This window comes from Hypanus sabinus, chromosome 6, assembly GCF_030144855.1.
Source record: "Hypanus sabinus isolate sHypSab1 chromosome 6, sHypSab1.hap1, whole genome shotgun sequence".
NCBI lineage: Eukaryota > Metazoa > Chordata > Chondrichthyes > Myliobatiformes > Dasyatidae > Hypanus > Hypanus sabinus.
In genome coordinates this window covers 76,755,571-76,776,515 of record NC_082711.1, presented here as the reverse complement: position 1 = coordinate 76,776,515, position 20,945 = coordinate 76,755,571, and the positions used below count along the sequence as shown (strand labels likewise).

Genomic DNA, 20,945 nt, shown 5'->3' with positions numbered 1-20,945 from the left:
ACACCATAGAAAGCATTCTTCTCGGGTGCATCACAACCTGGTATGGAAGTTGTCCTGTCCAAGACCAGAAGAAGCTGCAGAACATTGTGAACATAGCCCAGCACATCACACAAACCAATCTTCCATCCTTGGACTCACTTTACACCACGCTGTCGGAGCAGTGCTGCCTGGATAATCAAGGACATGATCCACCCAGCCAGCACACTTTTTGTCCCTCTTCCCTCCAGGAGAAGGTTCAGGAGCTTGAAGGTTCGTACAGCCAGATTTGGGAACAGCTTCTTTCCAACTGTGATAAGACTGCTGAACGGATCCTGACCCGGATCTGGGCCGTACCTTCCAAATATCCGGACCTGACTTGCACTACCTTACTTTCCCTTTTCTATTTTCTAACTATGATTTATCATTTAAATTTTTATTATATTTATTAATTTATATTTTATTATATTTACTTTGATTTGTTCTTCAGGGAGCGTGAAGCACAGAATCAAATGTGATGATTGTATGCTCTAGTATCAATTGTTTGGTGACAATAAAATAAAGTTCTGGTCAACTACCAATGGGAAAGGTATCAATAAGATTGAAAGAGTACAGAGAAAATTGATGTTGCTGGGACTTAAGGACTTGAGTTCTAGGGAAGGGTTGAATAGGTTAAGACTTGATTCCCTGAAGCATACGAGAATGAAGCAAGAGTTAGAAGAAATGCAGGTTGGGTGAGATGAGAACTAGAGGCCATAGACTAAGGGCAAAATGTGTGTCACTTAAATGGAACATGAGGGGAACTTCTTCACTCAGAAGCTGGCGTGAATGTGGAACAAGCTGCCAGTGCACATGGTGGATGCTTGTTCAATTTCAGCACTTAAGAGCCAGGTGCAGGTTGATGGGACTATGCAGAATAATAGTTCAGAATGGACTTGATGGGCCAAAGGGCCTGTCTCTGTGCTGTAGTGCATAATGACTCTCTATCACTAATTCTATTTTATTCTCCCTACATTCTAATCAACACCTCCCTGACTCTACGACTCGCTGATACATTAAAAGTACAGTGGCCCATTAATGAACTAACCTGTACATCTTCAAGATGCCTGAGGAAAACGGATAACTCAGAGTCACAAAAAGAGCAAGTCAACTTTACACCGGAATTAATGGAGGCCAGGATTGAACCCAGGATGCTGGAGCAGTGAGATGTGTTACCTGGAGGTTTGCTGATACACTCACGTGCATAATGAAGTGTAAATCACTGGGTTTGTTGGACAGTTCTCCCACTTGGGCATTGATGAATGTGGACTACAAGATCCTGTCCAAGGCTATCGCCAACAGGGTCAAGTCTGCACTGGAGCAGGTGATCCACCCGGACCAAACCTGTGCTGTACCGGGCAGGAAGATCTCAGACAGCCTCGCGTTGCTGAGGGACCCCATCGCCTATGTGCAGGACAGGGGGGGTGGACACCTGCCTGGTCAGCTTGGACCAGGAGAAAGCCTTCAACAGGATTTTGCACACGTACATGGCGGATGTACTCTCCAAAATGGGATTTGGGGAGGGAATCCGGAATTGGATCAAACTGCTCTACACGGACATCTGTAGCGCAGTCCAGGTCAACGGGTGGGAAACAGAAAGCTTCCCCTTCAGGTTTGGAGTCAGGCAGGGCTGCCCTCTCTCCCCTGTTTTGTTCGTGTGCTGCATAGAACCCTTTGCCGAAGCCATCAAGAGGGATGAGGGCAGAAGAGGGGTGACGCTGCCAGGCAGTGGAGGGACCCAAGTCAAAACCTCCCTGTACATGGACGTCGTCACTGTCTTCTGCTCAATCCAAGGTCAGTTCGCAGGCTGATCAGCATCTGCGAACAGTTCGAACAGGCGTTGGGGGCCAGGGTCAACTGCACGAAGAGCAAAGCCATGCTCTTCAACAACTGGCCTGACCGATCCAACATCCCCTTCACCATCAGGTCTGATCACATGACGATGTTGGGGATCTGGTTCGGAGAGGCCGAGGCGTGGAACAGGAACTGGCAGAAGCGGATTGCCAAGGTCAAACAGAAACTGGGACTGTGGGGAGGGTGCTTCCTATCGATAGCGGGCAAGAACCTGGTCATCAGGTGTGAGGTGCTCTCAGGGCTGCTGTACTTGGCGCAGGTGTGACCAGTTCCCCGCTCCTTCAGCTCGGAAATCACCCGAGCCGTCTTCAGATTTGTCTGGGGATCGAAGATGGAGCGGGTCAGACGGACCACCATGCACAAGTCCCTGGACAATGGGGGCAAAACATCCCCAATGTCGCCCTCACCCTGATGGCCAGCTTTGTGTGCGACTGCATCAGATTGTGTGTGGATCCCAGGTACGTGGGCACCAAGTACCACTATGTGCCCAGGTTCTACCCGTTACCATGGCTATGAAGGATGGGTCTGGCCCCTTTCCCGCGCAACACCCCTGTCAGCTGGTCATTGCCGCCATACCTGTCCTTCGTAGAGAAGATCTTTCAGGTCAACGCCTTTGACCACAGGGCCATCAGGCAGTGGTCAGCATGTAAGGTCCTGCAGGCACTGCAGGAGAAGGACGTGATGGACACAATGGGGTGGTTCCCTGAGCAGACTGTCCAGTTCATCTGGCAAAATGCCTCATTGCCAGACCTCACCAACAGGCACCAAGACCTCGCCTGGCTGGCGATGAGAGGGGCCCTCCCAGTCCAATCCCTCCTGTTCGCCCGTAACGTCGTCTCCACATCCTGCTACCCACGGAAGGACTGCAGTGAGCAGGAGTCGGTGACCCACCTCTTTGTGCACTGTGGGTTCGCGGAGAAGGTGTGGAGGAGGATGGAAGGGGCTGTGTCGAAGTTCATCCCCAGCAGCTGCGTAACAGAGGACTCTCTGATCTACGGGCTGTTCCCGGGGACGCACACTGAGACCAACATTCGGTGCTGCTGGCAGATCATCAACTCGGTCAAAGACGCTCTTTGATTGGCCCGAAACTTGATGGTCTACTGGCACACAGAGATGTCCGTGGGGGAATGCTGTCGACTGCAGGAGTACGTGCTGAGGGATGCACTCAAACTTGGTGCAGCCACCGCAAGGGCCCGGTGAGGAAGGACCACAGTCTAGGGTTCTTTTCCTGCTTGAGTTGAGGGGTGGGGGGGGGGCAGAGTGTATACCCCTAAACAAGTGTATGTAAATATGGAATAACAGAGTGCCACGTGGGTGGCAAAAAGTGTGAAAATGTAAAGACAGCAATGGAAACAGTTATAAAGGATTGAAAGTCAATGAATGGTTTATTGTATATAATTTTATTTTTGAATAAAGTATGTTGATGAGAATTGATCCAACTAAGACTACTTGGTCTTATCCCAAAGCATTTTTATTCCTGTGACTAATCCTCACAATAATTATTTAAATTGAGTGCCTTGCTGTGCTCATTCATAGTCAACAGTACAAGAGGGACTTCAAACACATATTCTCCATACCAAATAGATACTGGAGGATTTTCTGAATACTGCGGCTGAGCCAGTGGGGTATCTGCAACAAGACATGCTTTGAGATGGTTTTTCTGCTGCTGCTTCAGAAATTAACCGATTTATTGAATTTAAATTTCGGATTTTTCATGGTTAATCCTGAATTCTTGACTCCCAGCTGCAGCTCAAGGGCCAAAACAGGAGGCAAATACAATTTTAACATCTGACTTGTCATTTCCTTTCTAGGACTGTGAGGCCTCAAGCAGTTAGCACAATGGGGAAGAGCAATGGAGAGGGTGGCTTCAGACCACATTCTGGGCTTGCAATAGGTGTCAGCCTGCGGAGTAACTTGTCAGCTTGTGAGTTAGTTAACTGAGCTCAGAGGAGAGCAGTGGTTCAGGAGGCTTGGGTTCAATAGGAGTGTGTCCATGTATAGAAGGGAGATTTCTGTAAAGGATGTTAGTGGAAATTGCTTCCTTCAATCTTGGTTCATTGTACAGATGTGAATCACTTGTGCAGAGAAGTGCACAAAGTAGAGTACCCTCCCTGCAATCTGTCTTGGGGGAGAAAGTGTATGTGCTTGCTTAAAAACATGTTAACATGCAAACATTGGAAGTGATTAGAGTCGTATAGCACTACAGCATAGGAACAGGACCTTCGGCCCATCTCTAGTCCATTTCAAACTATTCATCTACCTCATCCCATCGACTGCGCCTGAAACATAGCCTTCCACACCCCTCCCATCCATATACTTAACCAAACTTCTCTTAAATGCTGAAAGCTAACCTGCTTTATTACCTGTTTCTGCCTGATCTGCTGCCCGATTGCAATTTCATCATCTCTCCCTAGTATTTATTTCATACAGCAGCAATCATTTTGATGATCATGTCCCAAGTTAAGGTGATGTCCCGATCAAAAAAGTGCCTGGAGATGAAACAAAACAGGAATCAGGAGGACCAGTGATATTCCCTGGCTGTCTTCTGTCTCTTCCAACAAAGCTTTCTTTGTATAAAACAGTTCTTTGGAAAGGTTTCTATTGCCTTCTTAGAGCTGAGGCTGGACATAATTTCATAGCTGTTCTACTGAAATCTCAGTCTGGTTTAAAAGTGCAGGGTAAGTATTGTTTAACTAGCAAAGCAGTACATAAGACTGAGGGGCAAATGGCAAGGAATATTTTGGGCATTTTTCTCAGTGTAATATAAACTTAGCATGGCAAATGAAAAAGGATGATTTAAAATGAAATCAAGTACATTAAGACTTTTACTATGCAAGTTTGTTTTTCTTAAATTTACATGAAATATTTAGCATTATACAGTGGACTGATATGTTTAAACATAATTTAATTATCTTGCCTTTTGGAGCTGACAATGGCCCATGAGCCTCTAATAATGTAATTCTTTATTCTAAAAGAAATGTCTACAAAGAGAAATTTTAGATTTATGTGTGTTAAGCCTAACCCCAAAGTTTTCATTTGAAGTTGTATCCTTTAAATATTCTTTTCCCATGGAATGCAAAAGGGAAACTAACCACAGCTGTGGGTGTGTGCTGACTTTTGTGGGATTCTGGATTAGATACATCATTAGTACCAACTCTGAAGATTTTTTCTAAGCTTTCCTCTCAGTTTTATTTATTCTCGGGGAGCAGCAACAACATTGTGGATGGCGTCGCACAATGAATGTACATTGCATTTTCTCGTCTTTACAACAATAGTGCATGGCCAAGTTATAGGACAAAAATGAGTGTTTGTATCTATTGATGAATTATGCTTAATTGTGAGTATAATGCTGAACATATTGCCTCATAGGTTCCGAACATCTCCAAAATGATCATGGAGTCATTGTGGATTATAACACTGCTGACCCATTGATCCGTTGGGACTCCTATGAAACACTTACTGTTGATGGCGAAGGTAAGGCAGGTTTCAATTCCATTACCTTTTTTGTTTCCAGTTCTATTAAGTTTTATCCATTTGAGTACCCTATGTTGCAGTATGTCATTAATACATTCAGAATAATGCTAAACTTTAATGGCAGATTCAGAGCAGCTGCGTGATGTTTCCTTTTCTTACATGAACAATAATCAGTGAGTTTGTAAATGGCATTAGGACCTGGTTTGAACATTTTCAAACTTTCTTTATAAATTGCTGACAAAATATATATAACAGGCATAAAACAGGAGAGAATTTCATCCTGTCAGTCTGCTCAGATGAAGGAAGACTCCTGATTCTGTCAAACATACCTGATTTCAATGCAGAATAATTTATGGATGTGTTGGAAAGCATAGTCCAACACCAAATTATATTGAGTCTTCTTCTGAAACGATGAAAAACCTAATCTAATTTATATTAGCTGACTTATTTGAAAACAGCTTTCTGTGTGCTGGTTGGTAATTCATTAAATTATATGAAACTATATGAAACTATTAAAGCCTGTAAGATGGGCACAGATCACATTTTTTTGGCTATAAAGTTTCAATTAAATGCACCCCTTAGTAACAACCTGCATAAGATGAAGTTTTATCCATGATTTAATTGGGGTCATCTACTGTATCCAGTTGCTCCCAGTTTGGGCTTCTCTACATCAGTGAGCCCTGACGTAGATTGTGGGACCACTTCACCAAGGTCTTTAATTCCGTCATCCACAAAAGGGCACCCATTTCAATTCAAATTCCCATTCCAACATGTTGCTCCATGGCCTCTACTGTCGCAATGAGGCCAAATATTCGGTTGCAGGAGCGACATCTCCTAGCCTTAAAGCCGATAGCATCAAATTCGATATCTGTAATGTTCACTAATTTCTTCTCCCCTCCCCTTTCTCCCTTTTTCCATTACCCATTCCAACACCCCTCTTACCCCTTCTCTTTTCCCCACATGTCCATTGTCTTCCTCTGCTGCCCCTCCTCTTACCCTTTCGCCCATGGCCCACTGTCCTGTCCTATCAGATCCCTTCTTCTTCAGCACTTTACCTGTTCATTCTATCACCTCCTAACTTCGCACTTCAGTCCTCCTTCCACCCACTCACCTTCCCATCACTTGCTAGCTTGCACTCCTTCCCTCTTCCTTTCGAGTCCTAATGAACTGTCTCAGCCTGGAACATCAACTGCTTATTCCTCTCCTTAGATGCTGCTTAACCTACTGAGTTTCTCCAGTGTTTTTGTGTCCATCGCACTGGATTTCCAGCTCCTGCAGAATCTCTTAAGTTTACTCAATTTTATAGAGATATTTTCATAAATGATCTTACCAATAGAGAATTTATCCATGAATTTCATTCAATTACTTTTTGGAGTAAAGTGATTCTTCAAGCAAATTCAGACAAGAACACAACAGTATAGAAATGGGCCCTTTAGCCCATCTGGTCTGTGTTGACTATATATCTGCCTAGTCCCCTCGACCCAGACAATTGACCTCCACACCCCTCACATCGATGTAATTATCCAACTCTTTGTAAATGTTGAAGTTGAACCCACATCCACCACTTCCACAGGCAGCTCGTTCCACATTCTCACCATTTAATGAGTGCAGAAATTTCTCCTCATATTCACCTTTAACCCTTGACCTCCATTTCTAGTCTCACCCAACCTTAGTGGAAAAAGGTTATGTGCATTTACCTTATCTGTACTCCTCAAAATTTTGCATACCTCTTATCAAATCTCCCTTCATTATTCTACGCTTTAAGGAATTAAGTCCTAACCTGTTCAACTTTTCACTCAACTCAGATCCTCAACATCCTTGTGAATTTTCTCTGCACTCTTTCTATCTTACTGACATCTTTCTTGTAGGTAGGTGACCAAAACTGCAGAAAACATTCCAGAATAGGCCTCACCAACATCTTGTACAACTTCAACATAACATCTCAACTCTTGAACTCAATACTTTGAGTTATGAAAGCCAATATGCCAAAAGCTTGTTCTATGACTCTTAACTACTTTTGACACCTCCTTCCCAGATCCATCTGTTCCACTGCTCACTATGTAATTCCTACCCCAATTTGTCCTCCCAATATGCAACACCTCACAACTGTCTGCACTAAATTCCATCTGCCATTTTTCAGCCCATTTTTCCAGCTAGTCCAGACCCCGCTGCAAGTTTTGATGGTTTTCCTTGCTGCCCACTACTTCCCAGTCTTGGTGTCATCCTCAAGTTTGCTGATACAGTTTACCACATTATCATCTAGGTTGTTGATATAGGTTAAAAACAACAATGGATCCAACAGCGTTCCCTGTGGCACTCCACTAGTCATGGGCCTCCAGTTAGAGATACAACCATCTACCACTACACTCTGGCTTCTTCTGCAAAGCCAATGTCTAATCCAATTTACTATCTCATGTTGGCTGCAAAGCAATGTCCCATGCAGGACCTTATCAAAGGCCTTGCTAAAGTCCATGTAGACAACATCCACTACCTTGCCTTCATCAACTTTCCTGGTACCTTCCTCAACAAAATGTATAAGTTTGATTATACACGACCAATCATGCATAAAGTAATGTTTACTATCCCTAATCAGTTCTCGTCTATCCATATACTGGTATATTGGGTCCTTTAGGTTACCTACCAATATCTTACCCTCTATTGATGTCAGGCCATAACTTTCTGGCTTTTTCTTAGAACCTTTCTTAAACAACAGATAGCATTAACTATCTTCCAATCCTCTAGCACCTTACCAACAGCAATGGATGCTTTAAATATCTCCATTAGGGCAGATTCTGCACTAGCTTTCCACAGGGTCCAAAAGAACGTCTTGTTAGGACCTGGGGATTTTTTCATCTAATTTTCCTCAAAACAGAAAACACCTCCTGCTTTGTAATCTCACTGTTGTTGTTTTGCCTCCATTCTATACACTCGGCGTTTGTCTCCAAAGTAAGTACAGATGCAAAAAATCCCATTTTATGATCACCCTTATCTCTTCCTGCTCCATACATAGATGATCACTCTAATCTTCTAGAGGCCCAATTTGACCCTTGCTATCCTTTTGCTCCAAATATATCTGAATAAGCCCTTGGGATTCTCCTTTTCCTTGTCTGCTGGAGCAGCCTCATACCTTCTTTTAGCCCTTCACAGTGTCCAAGGGAACACCTTGTCAGGCACTGGGGTTTATCCACCTGAATTTGCCTCAGGATAGCTATAGGGCTCTACATTGGTACTTTCCTATTAGGGCAGTGGGAAAGACTTCCATTGCTATTTCAACTGTGCATCTAAAATGGGCCTTTCTTTGCTTGAATCGTTTATGCCATTGAAAATCTTTCTTTGCGGCACTGAGGTTTTATAATTAACAGCCTTGCATTTGAGGTGTTCGTTATTGGAGTTTGAGTTCCCTTTTTTACACACGTGCTTCTGAAGGACAGAAGGACATAAAATAAATGGAAGGACATGAAGCCAGTTAGCCCATTCTACTAGCTGCTAAAAATGAGTAGTGGTCTTACTGAGTGGTCAGATCATTGCTGACCTATTGCATTAGCATCACTTTTCTGCACTCCTCCCATAATCCTTGATTTCTTTAATATTCAAAAATCTGTCAATCTCCATCTTGAATATGCTCAGTAACTAGTCTTCCACAGCTCTCTTGGGGAGAGTACTCCAGAGGTTTATGCCATTTCATGCCATCACCATTCTGAAAGGCCAGTCCCTAATTTTGGGACTGATCCCTCTCCTCTCACTTAGCAATAAAAAACATCACAGATACAAGAGACTATGGTACTAGAATCTGGAGTATGAACTCAACTGGTCGAACAGCACCTGTCTGGGTGTTTCAGGTTGAAATCTTGCATCAATCCCAAATGTTGACAGTTCCTTTCATCTCATAGATGCTGCTTGACCCAAAGGACTTCCTTCAGCCAAATGTTTGTTGGAGGAAATGCATGATCTCTTCTTCTATTCCGTCAGTCTCTGAGAGAATTTTGTATCTTTCAATGAGATCACCTCGTGTTCTTCTAAATTCAAGAGAGTATAAGTACAGTCAGTCCTCAAAGAATAAACAATCAGTGAAACTCCCTTACACTCCCTGTATCTCAAATGCATGTTTCCTTGGCTAGGGGTGGAAACATCTGCGTAATTTACAACCACCAACATTGAGTTGAGCTCAATTTAAGAGACTGCTATGATGTGATGACATAATGATGTGAACTTTTTTATGGTGCTTTATGTTCTATGTTTGGTTGACAATGAAGTGATTTGTTATGGTTTCCCTTAAACTTACAATGCCTCTGCCATTTTATTTATGAAAACCTACACTTTGGTAAGGAGACCTCTACATAATATTTTATCATAACATCTTTTCTCTTTCACTTAAATCCTTTTGCATTTTCCCCTTTGTATTCTTTGTTGCTTGCTGTACCTGGAATTCATGTTTAAGATGATCACGAGGATGATCTGACCCCAGTAAAATAAAATTACCTTTGTGGTGAATGCTACTTCTGGCATTCAGTGGTTAGTTCCTGACTGTCAGACTAGGTCAGTGACATCACAGGGTTTGACAAGATAACAAGGGCAAGTTTTAATTTCAGGAATTGTGATGACAGATTGTGACCACGATCTCCATGCCATATACATGTGTCAAGCCTGCAAGATTTTTCCTTCCCCAGCCTGCTCTCCTTTTACAGACTGCCACAGAGAAAATGAGCAGGAGACTTGCAGGAAATATTTGTTCGCTTCGCTTGTTAAGAAATGCTTTCAAGCCCTTGAGCTGCTTTCCATATGACAGCACTCAGAAAGCCTTCACATACCACTTTGTTTCTAAAGAAGCAACCACAACCAACGACAATGACGTGCAATCCCAGTCCACAAAAAGACACGATGGACACTGCCACCCAGCTGCCGCAGACTTGAGATGGAACATACTTGCACTCTTCCAAGGCAACGGCACGAGATGGGAAATCTGTTGAAAGGAATTTAGATTTGATAGGATACACGTGACATAATTCAGAGCAAGGATATGTGGGCCAGCAGGAATTATAGAATATTTCCCAAATGCCAATCGTGAAGAACAGCGAGCCATTCAGGCTGCTGAAGTTATTTGAGCTATTTCACACAACAGAGCGAAGCACAGCAAGCGTGACAGTGATATTTCAGCACGTCATCATCAGCAAAGATCTGAACTTCTGCAAAAAGAGCCTTTGAGCATTGCAGTAAAAGTTGATCTTCCTGATGATGGTTTTGGAAAATGCCCTGGATACTCACTGTTGTGGCCGCTGCATGCAAGTAACCTATGACTTACAGTTGACTAATGCTCTGAAGAGTTTGAAAATGGCTATAGGATCTAAATTTATTCATTGACACAGAATGAGGCCATTTGGCCCATTGGGTCTGTGTCTGCTGCTGAGGATGAGGCATTATCATTTGTGCCATGTAACACAAACAAATCACTTGAGGAACTCAGCAGGTCAGGTGGATTCCATGCAGGGAAATGAACAGTTGGCGTTTTGGACTGAGACCCTTCATCAGCGCGGAAAAAAAAGAAAACAGAAGTTAGAATAAAGGCAGGGGGTGGGCTGGGTAGATGAGCTGGCAGGTAATAAGACCATAAGACATGGAAACAGAATTGGGTAATTTGACCCATCAAGTCTGCTCTGCCATTCAATCATGGCTGATCCTTTTATCCCTCTCCCCCGAAACTTTTGATGCCGTGTTCAATCTAGAACCTATCAAGCTCTGCCTTAAATACACCCAACAACTAGGCCTCCACAGCTGCCTGTGGTAATAAATTCCACAAATTCACCACCCTCTGGCTAAAGAAATTTCTCCACATCTCTTTGTCTTAAATACCCCCACCATGGGAAACATCCTTTCCACATCCACCCTGTCAAGGCCTTTCAACGTTCGAAAGGTTTCAATGAGATTATTCCCCCCCACCAATGCTTCTGAATTCCAACCAGTACAGACTCAGAGCCAACAAACGTTTGATAACCCTTTCATTCCCAGAACCATCTTTGTGAACCTCCGCTGAACCCTCTCCAATGCCAACACATCTTTTCTTAAATGTGGATCCCAGAACCATTCACAATACTCAAGGTGAGGCCTCACTGGTGCCCTATAAAGCCTCAGCATCACATCCTTCATTTTGTATTCTAAACCTTTTGAAGTGAATGCAAATATTGCATTTCCCTTCCTCACCACTGACTCAACCTGAAGGTTAACCTTTAGGGTGTTCTGCACAAGGATTCCCAAGTCACTTTGCATCTCAGATTTTTAGATTTCTCCCTGTTTAGAAAATAGTCTGCACATTTATTTTTAACCAGCAAAGTACATGTAAGACCATGCATTTTCCAACATTGTATTTCTTTTGCCACTCTCTTGCCCATTCTCCTAATCTGTCTAAGTCCTTCTGCAGCCTACCTGTTTCCTCAATAGTACCTGCCCCTCCACCAATCTTTGTTTTATATACAGCATAAAAAGAAGCGGTCCCATCATGAAGTCTTCTGGAACACCACTAGTCACTGGCAGCCAACCTGAAAAGGTTCCTTTTATTCCCATTCGCTGCTTTCTTCCAATCAGCCAATGTTTTAACTATGCTAGAATCACTCCTGTAATACCATGGGCTCTTAACTTGATAAGCAGCCTCATATGTGGTCCCTTGTCAAAGGTCTTCTGAAAATCCAAATGCACTACATCCACTGCATCCCCTTTATCTATCCTCAAAAAAATTCCAACAGGTTCGTCAGGCAGGATTTTCCCTTAATGAAACCATGCTGACTTTGTCCTATCCTATCCTGTGTCTTCAGGTACTTCATAACCTCATTCTTAACAATTGATTCCAACCACTGAGGTCAGGCTAACTGGTCTATAATCTCCTTTCTGCTGCCTTCCTCCTTTCTTAAAGAATGGAGTAACAGTTGCAATTTTCCAGTCCTCTGACATCATGCCTGAGTCCAATGAATTTTGAAAGATCATTATTAATGCCTCCACAATCTCTACCTCTTTCAGAACCCTCAGATACAGTTCAGCTGCTCCAGGCGACTTACATGTCCTTTGGTCTTTCAGCTTTTAAGCACCTTCTTCCTTGTAATAGTAACTGCAGTCACTTCTCTTCCCTCGCACCCTTCAATATCTGGCACACTGCTAGTGTCTTCCACAGGGAAGACCGATGTGCAATAATTAGTTCATCTGGCCACAACTTGTCCCCTGTTATTAGTTCTCCAGCCTCATTTTCTAGCAGTCCCTATATCCACTCTCATCTCTCTTATTTTTTACATACATATTAGTTTTTGCTTTCCACTTTGATATTGTTTGCTAGCTTGCTTTCATATTTCATCTTTTCCCTCTAAATGATTCTTTTACTTGTTTTCAGTAGGTTTTTAAAAGCTTCTCAATCCTCTATCTTCTGGCTAATCTTAGCTTTGTTGTATGCCCGCTCTTTTGCTTTTGACTTCCCTTGTCAACCACAGTTGTACTATTTTGCCATTTGAGCATTTCTTCATTTTTGGAATACATCTGTCCTGTACCTTCATCATTAGCAACTTACACCATTGTTGCTCTGCTGTCATCTCTGTCAGCATCTCCTTCCAGTTTACTTTGACCGACTCCTCTTTCATATCACTGTAAGTTCCTTTCATCCACTGAAATACTGCTATGTCAGACTTTACTTTCTCCCTGTCAAATTTCAAGTTGAACACAATAACATTGTGATTACTGGCTCCTAAGGGTTCTTTTACCTTAAGCTCCCTAATCATCTTCAGTTCATTACATAACACCCAATCCAGTATAGCTGATCCCCTAGGTGTCTCAGTGACAAACCGGTCTAAAAAGCTATCTCGTAGGCATTCTATAAACTCACTGTCTTTAGGTCCATTACCAACCCGATTTTCCCTATCATCAGCTTGCCCTTCCTGACTGCACACTACCTTTGTTTTATTTACCATATGTCCTATCCTGTGTCCCTTCATTTCAGTTCCCATTCCCCTGCCAAATTAGTTTAAACCCTCTCCAACAGCTCTAACAAGCCTGCTGCGAGAATATTGGTCCTCCTTCGTCCAGGTGTAACCTGTCACTTTTGTACAGGTCATACCTGCCCCAGAAGAGATTCCAATGATCCAAGAAACTGAAGCCCTGCCTCCTGCACCAGTTTCTCAGCCACACATTAATCTGCCAGTTCATCCTGTTTCTAACCTCACTGGTATGTGGCAGAGGGAGCAACCCAGAAAATACTACCCTGGAATTCTTGCTTCTCAGCTTTCTGCCTAGCTCTCTAAACTTTCGCTTCAGAACGTCTTTCCTTTTTCTTCCTATGTCATTGGTACTAATATGTGCCAAGATATCTGGCTGCTCTCCCTGCCACTCCTAAATGCCGTGGATGTGATCGGAGATGCCCCTAACCTTGGCACCAGGGAGGCAACGTACCATCCGGGTGTCCTGTTTACATGCACAGAATCTCCTGTCTGCTCCTTGGACTATTAAGTCCTCAATCACTTCCACTCCCCCTTCTCCCTCTTTCTCTTCTGCACCAAAGGCCCATGCTGAGTTCCAATAACCTGGTCTCCATAGCATTCCCTGGTAGGTCATCCCCACAACTGTATCCAAAACAGTATACAGTACTCTTTAGTGAGGGGAATGGCCACAGGGGTGCGCTGCGCTGTACTGGGTGAATCCAGATCCAGATGAGAGTAGGCAGATGGACGTGGGGTAGCGGGAAGTGGAAAGATGTGAGAAGCTGGGAGCTTATAGATAGAAGAGGTAAAGGGCTGAAGGTGCTGAACAAGATGGACAAACAAGCTGGATGAACTCAGCAGGTCAGGCAGCATCCGTTGAAATGAGCAGTCAATGTTTCGGGCCGAGACCCTTTGTCAGGACTGAAGCAGGAGGGGGCAGGGGTCCTGTAAAGAAGGTGGGGGGAGGGTGGAAGGTACCAGGTGAAAAATCAATCAGAGGAAAGATCAAGGGGTGGGGGAGGGGAAGCAGGGAGGGGATAGGCACATTCCTCCTACCCCCAAGTTCTTTACAGGGCCCCTGCCCCCCCCTTCTTCAGTCCTGACGAAGGGTCTCGGCCCGAAACATTGACTGCTCATTTCAACGGATGCTGCCCAACCTGCTGAGTTCATCCAGCTTGTTTGTATGTGTTGATTTGGCCACAGCATCTGCAGTGTACTTTGTGTGAACAAGATGGAATTTGATAGAAGAGGACAGAAGACCATTGAATAAAGGAAAGGAGCTGGGGAACTAGGGGGAGGAAGCTATGGATGATGGACAAGATGTGAGAGCAGGCAAGACAAAAAAGAAAGGTTGAAGGAGCCAGACGAATAAGGGAAAACAAAAGGGGGGAGTGATTACTGGAAGTTAGAGAAATTGAAGTTGATGCTGTGATGTTCAAAGTTCAATGTAAATTTATTACCAAATTACATATATGTCTCCATATACAACCCTGAGATTTGTTTTCATGCAGGTATACCCAGTCAATCCAAGAAACATTAGAGTCAATGAAAAACTACATCCAAAAGGACTTTTTTTAACATTCACTGTTATGAGGCCAAACAAATACAGTGGCTACATACAGTATTCCTAACAATAAAATTAGTGCAATAAAAAAGAGAAGATGCAGGAAACGCAGTTGGTACTGTTGCATCCATCTCAGATCCAAGACCTTTAACAGAATTCCTTGAAAACATCGAATGTCATTGACTAGAAATGTTAACTCTTCGACTTCCACAGATGCTGCCTAACTAGCTAAATCTGATCGGGAATTAGTTTTAAAATGATTAGTTATCTGGAATTAATTGTTATTAATTTTAAGTAACAGGATGGGTTTTAAATATTTCATCAAAAGTAAGGTGGCCTTTCATGTTGTGTAGTAGAATTGATGTTCCTACTTTTTTTTAAATCTGTATTGAAGTTTTTAGGTGTAGCATGAAATAGTAGAATGATTAAGATAAGTCTATCTGGAATTGTTGAAAGGAGAAGATTTTGCTTTTCTGACATGAAAATGGAAATAGTTTGAATGTGATCTCAAGTCAGAATCAGAACGTGTCATGAAATTTGTTAACAGCAGCAGTTCAATGGAATGCATGATAATATAGAAACAAATATACACAAATAAATAACAGTAAATAATAAATGTATGTTGAATAGATTAAAAATAGTGCAAAAACAGAAATAGTATATATTTTAAAAGGTGTTCATGGACCATCATGGTCAAAAACCATTTAGGAATGGAATGGCAGAGGGGAAGAAGCTGTTCGTGAATCGCTGAGTGTGTGCTCTCAGGCTTCTGCACCTCCTTCCAGATGGTAACAATGAGAAGAGGGCATGCCCTGGTTGATGGGGGTCCATAATAATGGACATCACCTTTCTGAGGTACCACTCCTTGAAGATGTCTTGGCTACTACAGAGCCTAGTACCCAAGATGGAGCTGATTAATTTTACGACTTCCTGTAGCTTTTTTCAGTCCTGTTCAGTAGCCGTCACATACCAGACAGTGTTACAGCCTATCGGAATACTTCCCACGGTACAGCAATAGAAGTTTTCAAATGTTTTAGTTAACAAACCAAATCTCTTCAAACTCCTAATGAAATGTAGTCGCTGTCTTGCATCCTTTATTGCTGCATCGATATATTGGGATCAGGTTAGGTTCTCAGAGATCTTGAGATTGCACACTCTCTCCACTTCTGATCTCTCTATGAGAATTGGTTCATGTTCCCTCTTCTTACCTTCCTGGTCCACAATCAACTCCTTTGTCTCACTGACATTAAATGCTTCTGAAGGGCAAAAATCAAACCAGTGCCCAAAAAGAGTGGTGTGTGCTACCATAATGACTATTGCTCAATAGCACTCACATCTTCGGTGATGAAATGCTTTGAGAGGTTCGTCATGGCTAAAATTAACTCCTGCCTCAGCAAGGACCTGAACTCACTGCAATTTGCCTATTGCCACAATAGGTCTGCCGCAGATGCAATCTCAATGGCTCTTCACACGGCCTTAGATCACCTGAACCATACAAGCACCAATGTCAGGATGCTGTTCGTTGACTGTAACTCAGCATTTAACACCATCATTCCCAAAGTCCTGATTAATGATGTACAGAACTTGGGCCTCTGTGCCTCCCTCTGCAATTGGATTCTCGACTTCCTAACCAGAAGAAATTATTGATAATATCTCCTCCTCACTGACAATCTCAAGTGTGTGCTTGTTTACAGAGGGGAAATTATCTTTTACTTCAGATCTGTTTTCTTAGGAAGCTATAAGTATATGAATAGGGATGGGTCTCCTAAAGCTGATTTGAAGCATGTGTTCTGTATGTGAAGTTATTCAATAGCATTGGGAAGATGCATACCTTTATGATATTGCTTCTTATACATCAGTTTTAGTGACTCATCTTTTGAAAGTATTTGATAGCTTCTGTTGACCACTGTATGATTGAATGGTCAGTGACAAATTCTTCCCCTCAGTTCCAAACCAGAATTTAAATTTGTTTTTAACTGAAACATTTCTAATAAAAGAAGTTACACAGAGTTTGTTATATGGTCAGAAATTTATAACATTTTCATACAGGAACAACAAAAGCCATTATTTCTATTTTCTTTGCCGTGTCACCAATTGTGTCACATTCTCGTGCCAGCCACTGAGGCTGAACGAGGCTGTTGTGACCTATGAGTCTTAGCTAAATTACTGACACTAAATCCACTTTGTTCTCCAAGACACCTTAATTTTGGGGCTGCAGGCAATTCTTGAAGGTGTGTGGCATTGATCTGTCTAAGAGAGAGCGATAATCTGCACATGCACCAGAATTGCTGTAACGGTCACAGTTCCTTAAGTTGAAGCAACCAGTGATGTATGACAATTTCCCTGATGCTTGAGGTAAGGAATAGACTCTTACACCATTGCCTGTCAGGGCCTGAGCTCGTTTCTCATCGGCACCCTTCATTGAGTTTTTGAAAGAATTGCTGCAGGCACAAATGCTGTAAGATTTTCTGAAAGAGCATCCCTGCTTAGCCCACTTCAGAGCCTTTACTCCTGGCAGAGAGAGGGGCATGTATGTAAACTTGAAGGATTCCTATAGATAAAAATGATGCTTTGTTGTTCTGTGCTTTGAGGATAGATTGAAGAAATGTGTCTTGCCTTCTGAGTTAGGGGAAGGGGAAATGTTTTCCTTTCAAGGTTAAAGAGTGAACAACTATTGTTAATAAAAGCTTTCATTTGTTTTTTTCTGAGAGACCTCAAGTGTTACTTTTTGAATTTAATGATCAGATTTCAGGAATGATTAATTATCAGACTTCTTCCATTTTCACTTGTTTAATAGATTTTGGAAAAACACACACACACACACACACACACACACACACTCACACTCACACTCACACTCACACACACACACACTCACACACACACTCTTATGAACTTCAATAGCTTGCTTTGCTGTTACAAATTAATATGCACCTCTGTCCTGATTTTCAGTGGTGACATGCATGTGACTCGTTAAGATTCTGTTGTTCTTTACTGAACTTGATAAATAAAGTCACAACTTCTGTTGATCATTGGCCAACACCTCATTTCAGATGAGTACTTAAGTCTGGCCTTGCCTCAGTTTATTTGATGCTAAAATGCTTGCCCTTGCATTTGAAACTTCAGATTTAATGAATCCAATAGACTTCTGTCTGACGACTGTAAACTCCTTGCTCATCCACATCCATGTCTTGCATCAGGTCTTTTTGATCCCTCCTCCCTCAGTTACTGATCTACATTGGCTTCTAGTCAAACAAGCCCTCAAATTAGAAGTCATTTCCTAACTGAAAGATGTTATATAAGTGTAAATTTGTTTTTATAAATGTCTGGATCTATTACTAAAACCCTGATTACTATGTTCTATATCATTATTAAACATAAGATTGCTAAATTTGAAAATGACATAGAACACTGGAAAGTAGGATACTTTTTGATAGCATCGAGTATTTGCACAGAATTAATCCATGCATAATTTCAGCATGGTTTAATTGGTCTTACTAGCCTTATTGACTGCAACTGCTGGTTTAAGGCTCTGAAAATTCTGCACAAACAGCTGGACTGAGTTAGCAAAATGAATACCTTCAACACTCAGTCACCAGGTTACATGTAGTCTTAATTCGATCACTAGGCATAAATTCCACTGGTGTTTGTGGCTAGTTTGAGCGCATACAGAAGTCCCACCCCCTTGTTTACATTTTCCATTCCCATATTTGGCCAGTGTGAAGTCTCATGCATATCTTGTAAGACCAGTCACCTTCAGTGGGAGGAAAGCGCACAGCATACTGAAAAATTAGGACCCCTTTCCAATGCTGCTGTTGCACTGTAAGCTTGGAGTGCTGTGATTCTTCTTAAAGCTGAGCTCTTTAGAGGAACTTTCGGTAACGTGCAATAATGAAACACAGTGTGAAAGGTAAGTTGTTTGTGTTAACAGTGATCATTATTTGTAAAGCTTCTGTGTTTGGGGAAAGGAAAGGGGGAATGAAGTGAGACAGCTAAAGCTTCTTCTTTTAAAAAAAAGTGAAAAGGAATGTAGTAATGAACATGCCCAGAGCTGTCTGAATGTGCAAATATTTTCACAAATCGTTTGGTGTAGCTGCATTCTCTGAACTAGACACCACCTCGTTGGATCGGTTATTACTGTAAGTTTTGTGCTGATTGCTAGTAGGGAATAGCATGTGGATGAGGCCCAGATGTGTTTACCTAGCTGGAATCAATTTGCTTCTATTTTTACAAGTGTTGAGAGAATGACAAAAGGGGAGCAGGAGGATGTGTTATCAGTTTGAAATGTCTTATGCCATTTATTTCCATTTGGTTGAGTGGCAGCAGTGTCCAGTCAGCTAAGGATTAAAGAGATGGCAGTAGAACAGATCTTTATTTATAGTGACTTAATTTTAGTCTCATGTTATGAAGTTGAGATAAGCTTCTCCATTTAATGGTGGCAGATATTTTTGGGCATTGATCAAATCTGAGGTTTTTGAATTTAGTTAATCTGTAATTATGAATTTCAACATCCAGACAAAATTGGGAAAGGTAGACTTGTGGAGCTGGAGCTAATAATTGATAATGTTGCTGGCACTATCAATCATTCTTAGATTCTACAATGAAAAACAAGGTCCTCAGGCCTGTAAGAGTGAAAGACAGTAACATTATTTAAAATGCTCTGACTTGCTTTCTTCATCCAATTTAGAGCATGAAAGCTTTTGCATCCCAGATGTGTGCGCTAAAAAACACATTAGGACTGTTGTCTTATACATGGTTTGCTACCAAGGAGCCCATCAAGGAATGTGCCAGGTTTTCACTATGGAAAACTACATTAAACCCATGTTATAAAAAAAATTGTTACCAAGTGTGAAAATTATTTTGTTTGTCTAGTTTGCAATATTTCTATGTGAAGTAAGTCATGGCAATGCTTCAGAAGTTTATTAATTGCAGAATAATGCCATCTAGAGGACAGGTAGCAATTATTTATTAATCATATTTCTCATAAAGCACGTATGCCTTAAAAATATATTTCCTGCCATTACTCTTCTCCGAGGAATTTAAAATCATACCTGCAAAGGAGAATAATCTGATTAAATGTATTTTCTTGTCCTGAAATTTACGGCATACTTGACGTCAATTAGGTTGTTGTTTGCTGTCTTCAGTTTTTCCCTCTGCTCTTTATGGCCCTCTGGAGTTAGGTGGCAGCTCTCCAATATCTCACCACTGTAGTGCTTGGGCATCGTGGGCTCACTGGTTTATGGAAGGTTTCATAGTTGAACCATGATTTCAACTGATACATGGGTTGGACATTGTGTCTTTCTGATTTATATATCCTATGTACCAGGCAGCAAGGTTTTGGGAAAATCTGTACCTTGCTGGTCTTGAAGTCACTATGTATCTTCTATATAATCAACTCTGGAGGATATCTTTCCAGTCTACCTTGTCTCAGAATCACAAGTGAAGACCATGATGGCACTGAAATTGACTGGGCCAAGAAACTGGGACCAATGACTTTTGATCGTGGAACTACTGGTTTCAGCCCTTGCACAGTATTCACCAGGTGTTTCATGATCTCTGGAAGAAAATCTGAGATTGAGAATGAGTTGTGACAAGCTGTTGATTGGATGTTTGAACTAGTTGGGGGTGGGGAGGTAAGGTGAGATGGTTTAAGTCAGTGACATCGAAAGGGGCGGGGCCAGAGTTGCAGCATTATGTTCTGGATGGTGTGAGACAGACATCGCAAATTGAAAAAAGCAGGCAACGTTGCCTGACCCTGGCATGAAGTCATCCACGGGTTTTCCTGTCTGAACAGGATTGTTGACTGGAGAATGACATCATTTAATACATGTTTGATATGGAAACTTCTTGAAATGACACGTACTGGCAAGTGCCTGGCCATCTTACTAAATTAAAGCACAGAGACCTGGGAATTGACGTTGTAGTGTTTTACTTTAGAAAACTCCACCTTAAATTTCATTGTATTGAAATAAGCAGTACCTCACAAATTATTATACCATTCTGCTTCAGAATCAAAACTATGCAGGGTAAATAACAGTGAATCCCTAGCAGATGATGTTGATTGGGTTCAGCATAATTATCTGATGATATTC

At 42.1% G+C, this 20,945-nt stretch overlaps 1 protein-coding gene and 1 long non-coding RNA gene across 9 annotated transcripts in view; one reads left to right on the top strand and one right to left on the bottom strand.

The window, feature by feature from the left end:
* The window catches only part of LOC132395595 (tensin-3-like), a 320,946-nt gene that overhangs the window by 211,779 nt on the left and 88,222 nt on the right, over nt 1-20,945 (top strand). For all 8 annotated transcript variants that reach the window (XM_059972423.1, XM_059972424.1, XM_059972427.1 and 5 more), the window contains one exon: nt 5,239-5,343. In XM_059972423.1, coding sequence (XP_059828406.1) covers nt 5,239-5,343 — 105 coding nt within the window. The remainder of the gene's footprint in view (nt 1-5,238; nt 5,344-20,945) is intronic.
* LOC132395604 (uncharacterized) lies at nt 3,224-20,328 on the bottom strand. Its single transcript, XR_009512693.1, has 3 exons — nt 19,905-20,328; nt 9,166-9,359; nt 3,224-4,358 (listed from the first exon to the last, which is right to left on the bottom strand). It is a non-coding gene; the product is annotated as an uncharacterized LOC132395604 (long non-coding RNA).